Genomic DNA, 16776 nt, shown 5'->3' on the forward strand with positions numbered 1-16776 from the left:
AAGTCTATCAGTTTAGTGTTAATTAAGTTATGAATATATTTTATTTAGTCTGTTTTTTGCAGGTTCACAAGTGTCAGATGCACAGTGTTGGGCTACAACAGTGTGAGTGGACATGTAGTGCAGATGGGTAAGATTATGAGCTGTTAATGATCTACATCTTGAAATGCAGTGTTTGATTCCCTCAGCCTTCAGTTAAACACTGTTTGATTCTGTCCAAGTCACTTCATCAGATATTGGTCCTGGGCTGCCCCTGAAAAGGAACACTTGCATCCATTGGGCTGTCCCAGGTTATTAGCAAATATGTTACATATTTGTGTTTTGGACCTCTGCACCTTTCACATAGCTGCTTATTAGTGCTTCGCTATATGCTATTTGAGTATGAATCCCAGAATGTCTGTTGTAGTTTAATGGGTTGCTAGATATATTTTCAATAAATACAGGTTTCACGGGGGATTGAAATTTGCTATTGTTCATGTTTAGTCTATTTTCATTTTGCGAGTGTTTTCTTTAGCAAATGGCTGTCTGTTTTTGCAGTAAAGTTTGAAATGAGTGTTTTAAATTAAATCCAGACCTCTGTGATTATTGTAAAAGTGAAGAAGAAAATAGTATTCACACTGACAGGTTTGAACAGTGTTTATGGTAATTTGGGTAAGACAGCCAGAGAATTGGATATTGGTGTGGCTAGGGGGCACAGTTCCTTACCTTGCACAGGGACACATTTGGCCATGATCTGGTTCTGTGCTGTAGTGTACATTGTGTATAATTGCCTATGTACTTGAACCAATGAAGTGTGCAGTAGTGTATGGCAGTACTCCAGGAAGATAGTGCACTTTTGCAAATTGTTGCACTGGTATGGTATGGTTGTACCATATACAAGACTTGTCCAATTGTGAACCATTTTTGTTATTTCCATTTACTATTACTTCATGTATCAGTGCCTTTATTAACTAAATTCCTTAGCTGCCATAATGTAGAAAATACATCTGCCCTGGTCTGTTGGTGTGAGAGGTCTGAATGAACTCATGCAGCGTCCTTTCCAGAACAAAACAGAAGTTACAGTCTTTAGGTTTTTTTTAAACAACTTGATGACTGCTTTGTACCAAGGAAATGATGGATCAATAGATTTATGGATGAAGAGGTAGGTAGACCAAGTTGCTTGACCTGACAAATGTTAATATTTTAGTGGGATGAACAACATGACAGTAAAACTTAATTTTGTCTTCAGCAAAGCCTTTATGGAATATCAAGGTAAACAGACACATTATTAATATTTAAAGCTTGACTAGTAATGCAGAATATTAATAGTGAACTCAAAGTTTTTTTATGTTCACATCTGGTTGTTATACTTATTTTGTACATTTTGTACATTATGTTTAGCCAACAAAAATGCACACAGTTTCTAATTCAATGGTTTTCATGTCACCATCAATAGTCTTTGTTTTGCAGAGATTACTGGAGCTAGTTATAACAAATGTTTGTTTTTCAGGAGATTACACGAGCTAATAAAGGGTGGGCCTTGGACAGTGTGGTACTTTGTAATGAGGTCACCAAGTGGATGAAGGATGATATAACTCAGCCACCATCAGAAGGGGTGTATGTCTACGGGCTGTACTTAGAAGGAGCAGGATGGGACAGACGAAATTCCAAGCTCATTGAGTCCAAGGCCAAAGTTCTTTTTGAAATGATGCCTGTCATAAGAATTTATGCTGAAAACAATAGTAAGTACTCCTAAAATTGAATGATGTTTCTGTTTTTCATTATTAAGATCCAAATCTGACAGTAGTCAGGTGTTGTAAGATAGCAGACTTTTTTCTTAGAAGTTTTTTTTTTCTGTTCAGACATTTTACCTTTTCTTTGCTATTACCTTAAGTACTTGTTATTAGTCCAATCATTTTTAAACAGTTTCTTCCATGGATTACCCTCCCATGTGCAGTATGATATGTCTTCCCTCATCAGGTAGTGTGAGTGCTTTAGTCTTTCTATCTGTAAGTCCAGACTGCGGGACTCATTTCTTATATCAATATGAGATGTACAAAGGTAATGAACATTCTGCTAAACAGAGTGATAATTATGTGCATTCCCTCCTTTTGAGGATCTCACATTGACATTTCCTCTCTAGGTTTGCATTATCATATTGTTTGACATAAGTTCACTGTCTTCCCTATCACTGTAGCTGCAGGTTTTATCAGTGACAACCTCTTCTTTGAGGACCAAGGGGAGTAAACCATCTTATTTTTTCTGCTTTTTGCTCCGACTGCATTCTCCTGCCTAAAAAGCGAGTTTCTAACTGATCTGTGTTTGAAAAAGCTATAATTGTATTACCTTACCTGATTTTTACAGTTGTACTTGTTAAAAAAAAACATTTAAGTCATTTTTGTATTGTTTAACTGTTGTAGGCTATACACTCAAGTGCGCTAGCCTCCTGATAGCATTTACAGTGTTTTTTGTGTGATTTCCTGTTCCTTCTGCAAAAAAAAAAAAAATATTATATTATTTTTCCCGCCTTTTCTGAACTAGATTAGTCCAGATTTCAGGCTTTGCTGAATTCCGGACTGTGGTATACGTTCCTGTGTTGCCCGTATCCTTACTTGGATAAGAGGAAGCTTCTCTGTTCACCAGTGAAAGTGGGGAGCTTTGAGCAGCCTATCTGTCCCTGGAGGAGTTGTCTCAGCCCAGAAACTAGTAGCTTATTGGCCGTTTTGGGTCAATTCCTATCTCTTTCAGTTTCCCTGCTTTAAAACCTGCATTTGCACAGTTTTGCGCCAGTATACAACTCCGCACAGCTCCTCGTGGTGTCCTGCAGAGTGATACAGACAACAGAGAGACCTAAGAGAGACTTTCAACAAGATTTAATTATTTTTTTCTGCTTTTTGCTCCGACTGCATTCTCCCGCCTAAAAAGCAAGTTTCTAACTGATCTGTGTTTGAAAAAGCTATAATTGTATTGCCTTACCTGATTTTTACAGTTGTACTTGTTAAAAAAACATTTAAGTCGTTGTTGTACTGTTTAACTGTTGTAGGCTACACATTCAAGTGCGCTAGCCTCTTGATAGCATTTACAGTGTTTTCTGTGTGATTTCCTGTTCCTTCTGCAAAAAATAAAAAAAATATATATATATTCTTTTTCCTGCCTTTACTGAACTAGATTAGTCCAGATTTTAGGCTTTGCTGAATTCCGGACTGTGGTATATGTTCCTGTGTTGCCCATATCCTTACTTGGATAGGAGGAAGCTTTTCTGTTCACCAGTGAGAGTGGGGAGCTTTGAGCAGCCTATTTGTCACTGGAGGAGTGGTCTCAGCCCAGAAACTAGTAGCTTATTGGCCGTTTTGGGTCAATTCCTATGTCTTTCAGTTTCCCTGCTTTAAAACCCGCATTTGTGCGTTTTGCGCACCGCACAGCATCGGGCAGCGCCGCTTAAACAGGTTTAAACTATTCCCGGCTCCACAAAGTCTACTCTTCACCTTTTTCCCTTGGAACTGCTCTAACTCTCAATGTAAGCACTCTATTTTCCTTCTAAAGCCCTGCACTTGCTCAAATCTTATAATTATACACTAACAAACTAAAGCACTACACCCTCTTATACTCCTTATAAGTACTTGGCTCCCTATTGGTCCTTTCTGATCAGTCTATAAGCAGTTCCTTATACTATTCTGGCATGTCCAAAAGTCAGTTTCAGGTTTACTCTCCAGTACAGCTAGTGAATCTGTGAATCCTGAGGCAATGTTACAATTGCCTTATGTACACAGAATACCCTCTCCTCCTCCCAACAAACTCAAATAGGCTGAGCTCTCTCAACCCAAGACTGGCACAGTCAGTCAGGAGGAGAAGGTAACCACTCACACCACAAACCCAGTCTCATATAGACCTATAGCATCAGCAAACCAAACACATAAACACACAAAAACATACTCAGAGGCTCTAAATAAAAATCTGCCAAAGCAGCAGAGACCTCCAAAGCAGACATCCAAGCAACTGCTACCCCACAACAATACCCACGTATCACATATTTCACAAAGTCAGTGTGCCACACAGTCACAGCCCTTAAGGCTAAACAACACACCAAATACACTTGTAATAGGTGACTCTATTGTCAGACACACTGACGTCCCACTCACCAGACTGAACAAGGAGAAGGTCACTGTAAGCTGCCTGTCGGGTGCCAGGATCCACCACATAATACAAGCACTCAGGTCACTCCAAAGCAAGTACAAATATGACTCCGTCATTGTCCATGCTGGTGTGAATGACCTGAGACATACCTCCCTGGACTACATGAAAAGAGACATAGAGGAGCTCTCTGATCATGTAGCCCAGACCGGTATGACCCTGACCTTGAGTAGCATCTTGCCCTCACCGAGAATGATGCCACAGTATAAAGACAAAATGATCAATTTTAAGAATTGGCTAAAGTATTGGTGTCATTCAAAGGGGATCCAGTGTCTGTCAGCCTGGGATGACATGCTCGACAAGCCACGTTGCTTCGCTAGGGACGGCTTGCACCTTTCACCCCTGCACTTTCAAATACTGGCTAAGGCTCTTGCCACCCCCATAGTGCCTTTTTTAGGCAAAGCTCTAAAGACAAACCCACCTCCATTGACAACACAAGGAAAAAAAACTAAGGGTAATGCTACTCAATGCCAGAAGTCTAAACCTCAAGGTGCACGCACTCAAGGCTCTCCTCAGTATGGAGAATATCTATATCTGTGCAGTAACAGAAACTTGGTTCAAGGCTCCTGAGAGCACCCCGGCACTACCAGGTTATAACTCATACCGTGCTTTTCGACCCCAAAACTCGGACCGAAACACAAAAGGAGGGGGAGTATCCATATTCATCAAAGATACTCACACCTCCAGGTTAGTGGCACTGCACGAAGCATCGGAGACCATCCATGTGCAACTAACAGTGGGCAAAACTGCCTTTCAGATTGTAGCCTGCTACAGATCACCCTCCCAATCTCAGGATCCCCACTCAGCTTTCCTGAGAACATTGGAGAATATGAAGGTCTCTCTAAACACCATAATATTGGGTGACTTCAACTACCCAAACATTGATTGGGAAAACTACTCAAGCCCCAACACCCTTGCCCAACGGTTTCTAGAATTTATAAACTCAAACGCAATGGAACAACTGGTCACCACTCCCACAAGAGGGGACAACATATTGGACCTGGTCATCACCAACATGGGAACTCTATGTTCTACACCAGAAGTAAAACCCTCATTGATAAGATCAGACATAAACTAATCTCACTAGACATCCATATCCGTCCCAACCCCAGCCAAGGAAACCACTGTGAAAAATTTCTCAAAAGCAAACTTCACACCTCTCAAAACAGAGGTGGAATCCTTCAAAGCCCCCAGGCTAGTGGAAAATACTGCCTGAACCACAGAATCCTTTACAAACGCATTCTATGAGCACCTGCAGGAATGCATGGATCATGCTATCCCAAATAAAACCAAGACTCACTCCTCCAAAAGCAGGAAACCTGTCTGGTGGACCCCGGCCATAAATAAGCTATACAACAGAAGAAGGAAGCTACTACATGACAGAGCAAAATCCCAAAAAAGGGAAGGCATCTCTGATCACTACTAGCAAGAAACTACGATCCCTCATAAAATCATCAAAGGCCAGATTTGAAAGAAAAATTGCCCAAGACGCTAAAGATAACCACAAGGCCTTCTTTAGTTATGTCAGGAATCTGGGTGGAAACTCCCAGATATTGTTCTGAGTTAGTGCAAAATGGCAAAAAATACACTGAACCCACAGACATTGCCAACATCCTGGCAGACCGGTTCAGTGCAAACTCCCCCCCCCTTCCCCCCAAAAGAGAAATTGTCTATCCCAACAGAATGTAGCCTCCCAGACATCACAGATGCACAGGTGAAAGCTGCCTTCTCCAAAGCAAAAAACACAGCATCAATGGGACCGGACGGTGTCCTGGGCTGCGTCGTACATGAGCACCAAGAAGAACTGAACCCACACATAAGGTCACTGTTCAAACACAGCCTTACTACAGGATATGTACCGAAAGAATGGTGTACAGCAACAGTGGTCCCGTTCCACAAAAGTGGTGCCACAACGGACCCTGAGAACTATCGCCCCATAAGTCTGACTAGTCTGGTCTGCAAGGCTATGGAGCGTATCATCATGGAACTCATAAACAAAGACATTGGGATCCTCCAGACAGTGGACCATACCCAATTTGGCTTTGTTAAGGGCAGATCTTGCCTCTTAAACCTAGTTGACTTCTTTGAAACAGTTACCAAGGCCATAGATGAGGGGAAGGTAGTCCACACAGCCTACCTGGACCTCGCAAAAGCCTTCAACACAATACCCCACTCGGGCATCATAAATAAGCTTACCAGCTTAAATATCAATCCCTATGTCACAAGATGGATTGCAAACTGGCTCAGGGATAGAACCCACATGGTCAGAATTGCAGGTGCCATGTCAGACTCTAAACCAGTTACAAGTGGCGTCCCACAAGGCTCAGTCCTGGGACCTCTCTTGTTCGGTATATATTTCTCTGAGGTACAGGCTAACATGGGAGGACTATGGCTGACCAAGTTCGCAGATGACTGCAAACTGGGAGCCATAATCGGCTCTCCGGCTGACACAGGCATCCTCCAAAAGGGTCTCATAGAGAAGGATACCTGGTGCCAGAGCCACGGCCTCAAGCTAAATGCCAAAAAGTGCATAGTCATCCCCTTTTGGAAAAACAAAGTGCCCACAAATTACCACATAGGTGGTAACCCATTAAGTATGGAAGAAGTAATTAGGGATTTTTGGACCCAAGTAGATAGTAATCTCTCCTTTGACAATCACATTGCCAAAGTGGTTAGAAAGACCTTCTATATAGCCCACCTTATCACGAAAGGGTTCACATCTAGATCAAGAGAGGTCATTGTGCCCCTCTACTCATCAGGCCCATAATTGAATACAATGTCCCATTTGGCATGTACCTTACCCGACATCTGCAGCAACTGGAGAGACCCAAAAGTACCTCACCAAGAGGATCATGGGCCTCAAACAAATGCCCTATGCAGTTCGACTAAAGAAACTCCAGCTCTACTCAGTTGCTTACCGCATACTCAGAGGCGATCTATGCCTGACGTACAAAGCCAAGTCTAACCCAGAATTAATGGACATGCTCCACCTCAGGAAAACCAAATCCCTTAGAGCTACACGCTCCAGGGACTTGAGCCTCAGCACAGCAATAAATAGGACTTGCTGGAGGGACAGATTCATATCCCAGAAGCTCCCCTCACTCTGGAACAGAATCCCAATTCATGTTAGGCAGAGCCCCTCGCTGACCCTCTTCAAGAGAAATCTTGATGAGTGGTTGGGAGATTGTAAGTTTACCCCTGGGATCTCTTCGGTGTCCCTGCTAGACAGAGGCACAGTAAACTAACTTTAAAGGGCTATCTTCTGTGACCTACTATACAGATGCACAGTTAACTAATCTAAAAGGGAAGTGAATGCCAAACACACTCTGGCTAGGCTTATAAATACCCTAGGGAAGATAGCCTGGTATCTACCTATGAACCTATTTCAGCCAAGGCAGGGTTTCTAATGTAGAAACTTCTTCAAAATGCCTAGTTGCCTCCATTGCAAGATTTCTTCCTTTGCTGCACCCTAGGTTTGCGGATTTTCCTTTTCTTGTGGTAGGAATGTATTACTATAGGAAGTAACCTATGAAAGAAATTATAGTTAATTCACTTGAATGAGACAGTCTGTTAACTCTTTAAAAATTGCAATCTGCTTGAGAAAACTTTATGTGACAAAGTGGGAGACTGCAGTAAAAGATTGAAATGATAACATGAAGAAGCACTTAAAGTTCTGGAACAAACACAGTTAGGATGCCCGCAGATTCATTGAGGATTAGGTATTATCATCTTGATAGGAGTCAAATGTTCATTTATAGACTAGAAATATATTAACTGTAGAGTGAAGAACTCTCATTGATAATTGCCTGTTGCTGAGGGGGAAATACTTTGAAAGGCTACTGCAGTTGCCAGTCACTGTAAAGGGTTATTCCAGGAAGGAAGGTATCTTCTGGCAGTTAACACAGATGATAAGAACTATGAGCTGTTAAAGAGCTGCTTTTTACATTCTCTGGTTTTATTTCCTTAGCCTGCATTTAACTGCTTTGTGACTCTTAAGTTATTTAACCAGACAGTACTCACAAGTAGTCCCTGCAAAGGGACACTTAGATCCAGACGGCTTACCTGGTTACTAAATAAATAAATAAAATTCAAGCAATATTTGGATATTATACTAAAACATGCCCTATTTATCATTGTGGTTATATGGTTAGTTTCCTACCATTTTATTTCACTAAACAGCTCTCTTTGTCTAGTGCCATCTTGAGGGTATATCAGTTTGTTAGCCCAGAGCTGCAGTAGCCACTATGTGGAGTATACCAAGAATGTATGCAAAGGACCCGGTCTCCTTCCTGCCTTGAGTTTGTTATGGCACATCAAATATCTTTTTTATTTTTCCTGACTGAATTAAGGTAATAAGGTTAAATCTTTTCAACCAATTTCTGTTTGAGGTGAAGTACTGAACGCTGGAGAATTCTTGACAAATTTGTTCATGAGCACTTCTTGGCAGAATATGGTACAGTGTTTGGTGATGTTTCTGATGTTTCACTGGTGTTTAGAGGACAAAAATGTGGTGATTTTATTAAGTGTTAATAAAGGATTGTTTTTACAACTTTATAACTTCAGAAGTGATGTCTCCTTTCAAATGATGCCTCTGAGTGCCCGCTTTTTCAGTTGTAAAGGTATGGGACCTGATAATATTACAGGCATTTTCTGAGCATATTGCAGTAAATATATGTCAGCTACTATCACTCAATTTTTTAATAACCTGTTGTATTCTGTAACTGTTCCTGCTAGTTTGAAATTTACAGATATCATTTCAATTCATAAGGGAGCCCAATGGACAATATAAGTAATTATAGACCTATCAGTCTTACTTCAGTAGTGGGGAAGAGTTTTGAGAGATGTTTCCTTTCCTTTCTTAATCAAGACTTTTAGGGATGTTTAATGGACCTCACGCAACACAATTTCACAAAAAATGTTCTATTTTCACCAATTTAATTGAATTTTCTGACCCAGTGACAATTGCCTTAGATATGGGGATGTCTTTAATGGTGGTTTGCTTGGATTTGTCTAAGGCTTTTGCAAGTGCCCTCATTCCGCTATCATTGATGTCATGCTCAAACACAAAGTTAATCCATACATTGTTTGCTGGGTGGCTAACTGGCTTTGTGGTAGATTGCAGAGATTAAGGATAGGTAATTTTTCATCTAGCTGACTTGAAGTCAGACAAGGAATACCCTAGGGCTCAGTTCCAGGTCAGGTATTGTTCACCCTGGTATTTTTATTTATTTCTAAGATATATAATGCCAGGTATGTAGGCAATATTAAGCTACGTTGTGTTATTACATTGACAGAGGATATTGACCACTTCAATACTTTCATGTGTTTGGTAGCCAAATTATTAAACTTAACTGGACTAAGAGTTAATAAGGATAAATGTGCTACTTTGGGAAACCAATGGTTGAACGTCAAATAAACTTAGGCCTCCACAAGTTACAGAAGGTGTTATTTTATGTAGTAATTTTAACTATAGAACAAATGGCTTAAAATTTAAAGTTAAGGCATTAAAAGTTATTTGCTTAATTTTTAAGAACTTTACAACAAGAAATAATGGCTATATTTTAAGGTTGTTCATAACATATGTTTGACCCATCATTGAGTACAACTTGTTGTTTTGCTCCAACAAGAAAGGTGATGATCTGGTTTTAGAAGGTATTCAACAAAAATTTACAAGGTGTATCATTACTTGAAGAGATAAATCGTGTCCATCTAGACTGGAAAGCCTAGATCCCTTTAGATTCAGTTACAGATGTCTGAGGGGTAAACTTTGTTTAGCCTATAAGGGTCTCTGGACTGAAGAATATCAATCTGTACTAAATACTGAATTGTTGAATACAAGCATATTAACCAGAGGTGCATAATTTACTTACAGAATCGAGAAGTCAAGGGCAGTGTTAAGAGGAAACTATTTAATGCAGTCATTGTTTCAACAGGATTCCTTTGCATATTCAACAGTCTTCTTCTTTGCAGATATTTAAAAAAAACACTTGATATCTGGTTGGGTTCCGGGGTATATACATTCATTGAGGAGTCTGTGCTCTAAATGGCCTTTGGCCTTTACATGAGAATTAACTAACAAATGAGCAACTACATTACATTTTATTTCTCTAAAATTTATATTAATGTTTTATGTATAAGTTATTAGTGTTGTTTGGCTGTGGTCTAGTTCAGGTATGCTGCTGCTCTTCTTCAGTATGCATTTGGACTTTAGAAAATTTTACTGATATAACTTCTATCGAACATTTCTGTATTTAATAGCTTAATTATTACTACTACTGCAGCTTAGATATCTTTATATTTATATTTATGTTGTACAGAACTTTGTGTTTGGAAACCTTTTGTCTGAGACTCCATTAAAATGGATCTTGCCAGTTGCACAGTCCCACATACACAGGAACTCTGATTTAAATGGATAATACTAAATCCAATACTCATGAGTTTTATGAACTTCATTTTGCAGTTTTCTGTAGTCTGCTCCTTTATCTATGACAAGAAGTGTGCAAAACTAGAAGGCATACCTCTCAATATCTTTGCTCAAGAATTGTGGACAAAGCCAACTGTGGTGGGGAGGAGACAAAGGGCCAAAATCAGGGACATATTTTAAATATTGCTATTATAAACTTAGAGTGTTGCTAAGAATAACATGTTTTGCATTACCATGCAGTTTCTGAAGGATATGAAGTCTGAAAATGCATAGGTAGGCTTATAAAGGCCCTTGTGGTCATTTGCCAAGTACACACTTGTGAACCTATGAAACTCAAATGTCTGTCATTATTCACTGAGTACAGTCCTCAAAGATTTGTTAGAAAACCACAGATTTTACAAGGAACAGACCAAAAGTAATGTTCTTTTTTCGGCTTTTCCCGGTTAGGGGTCGCCACAGTGGAACTCCAGTCTGCTAATGATTGGCAGTAGATTTTTACAGTGCCGAGGTGCCAGCTCGACACCTGACCTTCAGCGAAGGCACGCCCATTCACGCATGTCTTTCGAATGCCACTTGACTGCGGGGAGGACATGCAGACTCCACACAGAAGGTGCTCCGGCCGAGAATCGAACGGGAGAACCTCTTTCTGTGAGGCGACAACACTACTGCTGCACCACCATGGAGCAGACTAAAAATCTGGAGGTTCTGTGAAATTCCAAATAGTTGCAATGTATGCTAGGAGGTTATATAGCTGACCATATTATTCAAAAGAACATGCAACATTTCATCAGTGTAGGAAATTAAAATAATTAGAAAGGATGTCTACATTTGAGTGATACCAGTAAAATAAGGGACAATTGGTGATAGCAGCTGGAAATCGTAACAGATTATTATTTATTGTAGTTAAGTGATAAGCTAACATGTGACTGTTTCTAGGATCAAGCTGGCATTATGGTATTGTGCACTTTCTTAACCTGTTAAGCTAACATGTTTCTATTTCCGTGGGCAATCTGGAAGCATGATCTGATGAAGAGGTTTGCTGAGAGTCACACATTTGGCAAATGGAGACTGAAAGGAAATTAAACCCAGGGATGCAAGATGAGACTCATTACCAGTTCATAGCTAGAACAAAATTAAAAATGAAGGTTTAAACAAACCATTGTAAATGAAAATGATTCTGTCCACAAGATCATGAAAATAGAGATTTGTAAAAAAAAATCTCCCATATGTGAGATTGCACCACACACTTCCTTTTAAAAATTATATCAAACTTCAAGGTCACAGTCGCTTGGTAAAACATACACATCACACATTTGAATAAATTTCTGTCAGAAATCTGTTTCATGCCTTTCCCTCTGTGCCAGATTACCCACGCTTAGCTTGCAAAAGATGGCATGCTTTTAATGGGCTGATTGACATGCAACATCAAAGAGAGAAACCTTGAACTGTGGTTAGGCTTACGTATTTGAATGATAGGTATGGTCAGTGTGTGCTCTTGAGATGTTTTTAGGAATAGTTCAACTTAATAACTTGGGTCATTTGAAACAGACAGGAAAACATTATTGTTTTCCATATTTATGTAACACAGTTGGCTTCCTATTTTATGTCAAATTGCATACTGCCCAAAAGTGATTCTGCAAAGTATCTTCTAAAGCGATGTCACTTTTATGTGATCATAACATCAGGATGAGACCATTTCACAAGATATGTTGTGCAAATCAACAACATGAACAGTTATATTCCATAACTCACAGTCAATTCTGAAAGTCATGTTTACATTTGATTTATTAAAAATGGTATAACAGAAAGTATCAACCGTGAATTATAATGTTAATTAAAATGATATGGGAAGAGGTAATAAGAAAAACAGTTGACATAACAGTTATGATTCTTGCCTCTCATACACAAGGTACAAAATTCAAACTTGACATCCGTCAATGTATGTGTGAAATTTATGTTTTTCCTTAGTCTCTCTGGGGTTCTTCCCACCTCCCCAAAACATGCTGGGTGTTTCACTTCAGAGTCTCAAAAAAACTAAATGGAATCATGGGCAACAGCATAAACTTAAGGTGTTCCTGTTGGGGTAAAGGTTAGATAGACCAACCAGTTTCGATATCAGTTGTGTTGCAGAGAATCTTCTAGACAGAAGAAAACAAATCATACTCTACATCCTGTGTCAGGGATGCCATTCAGTGGTGTAAAATTGACTCTAGGTGATTTGGGTACATTGATAAATGTTGCCAAATATGGACATATTTATTTGCCAGTGATAAGTGAGTTGAGGTCCCAGCCCACTCTAACTGATGCCAGGGTCCCATTTTAATGGTTTGAGAGGTGTGTGTGTGTGCCTCTGTTGGCCAGTGTGTGTCTGCCATAAAGCCAAGCAACCCTGGGCAAATAGGTTACTTGTCTGCCAGTGTCCAGTTTGAGTTATTTGGGCTACCTCTGTTGAGCAAAAGCTTGATGTAAAACCAGTCAACCTGCCAAATATGAACTAAGAACTGCTATATTTTGTATAGGATCACTGACAGTATGCAGCTTGGAAGCGGATGTCATTGATGGCAAGGAGAAGGTTGAGCATATTTTGTATCTAGGAGACAAAAATGGAAGGGCAGTGCAGCAAAGCTTGAGATCCAGAATCTGCTACTCAGGGGAGGACAGACTAGGAATGGTGTGGGTATTGTAATGAGAGAAAGGCTTTAGTAGATGGTGAGGAATGTCATCAGAATTAGAGACAGATTCATAGTAGTCAGAGTCCAGTGTATGAATATGATAGTATTCATAATATGAGATTATGCCCCACATAGGGTTGTGATAGTGAGGAAAAACATGCATTTGGGCAGCAGCAGTTGCAGGATCTGCTAAATAAAGCAGGACAACATGAGTTGGTGTTGATAATGGGGGAGTGGAATGCTTATGTCATGACAGACAGAACAGAGGTAGATTCAGTGATAACAAAGTCATCCCAAGTGAAACAGCTCACAGCATTAACCAATGGTGGCCACAGTTGGCTTTAAGTAGGGGTAAGAGAAGGCTCTAAGGTCAAAAGAGGTTAGGCTGAATACCTATTAATTGAGTGGAGCAAAAGCGCAAGGTTTCAAGGACATACTCAGATCTCTTATATCTTAGGAAAAGCAGGAAACAGGTGGAGTTAAAGAAAAACGTTAACTTCTCAATACAGCATGCGTGAGGAATGTAGAAGAGATTTGCAGCTGAGACAGGTATGGATTTAAGGTACGTAAGGGAAGCTGATGATGGAAGCAGAAGTGTGGGAACTAATTAAAGTGAAGAAGGAGTGCAGATAAACGTGGGAGAAAAAAAAGAAGGACCAAGCTAAGATGGAATTCTGATCAACTAACAAACAGACTAAGAGAGAACAAGGCATTCAAAACACACTATCAGCTTCTAGAAAGTGACTCAGTAAATGGCACAATGGAATCTATCAGATTGGAAGGCAAAGACAGAAAGGTAAAGAGGATGATCAGCAGACACCAATTACAGGGGATACCAGCAGCAACCTGCTTACCAGTCCACAGGACATCAAAGGCAGGTGGAAGGAGTACTTCCAGAAACTTCTGAATAAAGAAAACCCACAGAGGCTGTACTGTCCCCAGGTGTGGCCTAAGATAAATTAGGAAGAAGAGTCCACCCTAGAAGAAATAAGAATGACGTCAAGGAAATCGTCAGTCTCAGATGAGGATGTAGCAGATATGATCAAGATGTTGGGTGAGGTAGGAGTGAAATGGCTTCTGAAGGTCCTCACAACACTATGAAAAAAGGCACATCCTAGATAACTGGAGAATAAGCATTCCAGTACCAGAGTACAAGAATAAAGGGGTCATTCATGACTGTGGACAATATAGAGGTATCAGGCTGCTCTTACACTACATGAAAGTGCTGGGGATGGTGATAAATGAATAAGAAGAGTAGTGCAAAGTAAGGTGGGATATGAGCAGTTAGGATTCTGATCAAGATGTAGCACAACTAACCCAATGTTTGCAGTGAGTCAGACAGTTGAGAAAGAAGTTAGAGATGAGGAAACAGTCCAACTGTACATTCCTAGACAGTGAGAAAACATATGACAAGTACCTTAAAATGCTGATTTGGCCAGTTCTGCAATGGTTTGAAGTCCAAAAACCACTGGTAGAATTAGCACATGCTATGTACAAGCACCCAGTGAGACAGGTATGTACAGGGTATGGACTCACAGAGAGGTTCCCAGTGGGATGGGTGTGCATCAGGGTTCATCTTAGAACTCACTCATGTTCATTCAGGTCAGTGGGGACAGATCAGGAAACTGCTGTTGTATGCAGACGATGTGGCATTACAGCAGCTGCTGTGTGCAGATGATAAGGTATTACAAGCAGACTCTGAAGAAGAACTTCTGCAAATGATAGGGGGATGGAATCAGAAATGGAAGGCACTCCGAATGAAACTTAGTACAGGCAAGGTAGTTGTCATAGAAGCAAAAGGGGAAATCAGAAGAATCTGAAAACTGAGATAGAAAGGAAGATAGTGTAACAGGTTAACAGCTTCAAGTATCTGGGAGGGATGGTTGAGGAGAAGGGAAGTCTGAATGAGGAGGTCAAGGCTTGAATCAAAGGGCTACAGCCAACTTTCACAGAGTGGGAGAGGTTGTGTGTGACAGTAGAATGCCAAAGAAACTGAAATGTAAGGTGTATAAAACAGTGGTGTGACCACTATTACTGTATGGGTACAGAAATTTGGGTAGGGAAGGCAGAGCAGTGGGATGATGAATAAATGAAAACATTAGACCCAAAGTAGCTCCAGTCGAAGAGTAGGTTAAAAAGAACAGATTACAGTGGTTCAGGCACATGTACAGGAAAAAATAATAGAATCTGGTGCAGAAGATTTGGGATAGAGAGGAAGAAGACTAGAGGAAATGGGGGCACCCAACAAAGAGATGGATGGATTGTTCGAGAGGATACCTGTGACAGTCAGGTGTGACTGTTGAAGAAGGTAAGAGAGTGGCATTGAATCAAAGAAATGGCAACAATTAATGAGACACCCTGACCCGATATAGAAAATGGTAAAAAGGGGGTTGATAATGAGGAATCAGGAAGTGGAAATAAGAAATAACATGTACCGTTATGTATCAGCAAAAACTTGCCAGATGAGAGTTTTATCTAGATACTGGATGGCAAATGAATGCATCAGATCTATCTGATCTGACAGTTTTTCTCTGTTGTTTTGTTGTCACCCTGCTTAGTTGGTGTCCCATACATTCTCTTGTATTTGTTTGTTTATTAAATTAATTTATTAATATATGTGTGTGTATTTTGTTGACTGGTTTGATCCCACTAGGTCTAAGGCCTGTTTTTAGTGAAGGGGGTGGAGGTGATATTCATACTGACTAGGGGATATTTGACCAAGGTGCCTTTTTTTGTCTGTTCCATTACAAAAGATCGTCACTGTTTTTTTTTTTTCCCTACAACCTTTTCTGAAAGTCTGCAGAATGCAGCTATCACTCTGATGTCACAGAAGAATTTCTGTTTCACCAATGACCTGGACAGCAGGGATATGTTTGAATGGCTGAAAACACCTTTTTCACCTCAGAGGCAATGGAGGGGCTAGACACTGCTTCATAATTTCTTATGGAAGAGCAGAGAGGTAGGAAACAGGGCTGCAGATGACAGCAGGGCTTTGAGCAAGATTTCCTAGTACTGCATGCAGGAAAGCTTGATGTTACTGAGTTTGTACATTTGTGTTCCAGACAAGCAGAATAAAAATCCCTTTTGGCATCATGAATGAACTCTTATCAGATCAGAATGCACAGCTCTCCTGCCCACACAGCCACTAGTTACAGTTATCTGCAGGACAAATGGGGGTGTTCATTTCCCCCTAGTTTGGGAGGTAAGCATTTTGTAGCAGTCAATGGCGCATAGAATGAACAGTGTTATTCTTTCTGTGAAAGACTGACATCTGTTGTTTATTTATGTTAAATTATTTTGATGCTTTTATTGGGGTTTTCTTTTTCTTTAGCCCCCCCCCCCGATGCCTATCACTTCATCTTGTAATTTTCTTTTATGTCACAGTATAAGTCATTATATCATATCATATCATATCATATCCTTCCACTTTTAAAACCTTTGAATATTAAACACTCACTTTTGCAGGACTTCATGCAAAATGTTGACTCTGCAAAGGATGTTACAGAGTTGTAA

The 16776-nt window shown here is 40.2% G+C and overlaps 1 protein-coding gene across 1 annotated transcript in view; it reads left to right on the top strand.

The window, feature by feature from the left end:
* The window catches only part of DNAH5 (dynein axonemal heavy chain 5), a 1226896-nt gene that overhangs the window by 1133110 nt on the left and 77010 nt on the right, over positions 1-16776 (top strand). Inside the window, exon 40 of the mRNA XM_044065791.1 lies at positions 1487-1718. Within this exon, the coding sequence (XP_043921726.1) occupies positions 1487-1718 (232 nt within the window). The remainder of the gene's footprint in view (positions 1-1486; positions 1719-16776) is intronic.

The sequence above is a fragment of the Protopterus annectens genome, chromosome 3.part0 (assembly GCF_019279795.1).
Source record: "Protopterus annectens isolate FY-2018-M chromosome 3.part0, PAN1.0, whole genome shotgun sequence".
NCBI classification, from domain to species: Eukaryota; Metazoa; Chordata; order Ceratodontiformes; family Protopteridae; genus Protopterus; species Protopterus annectens.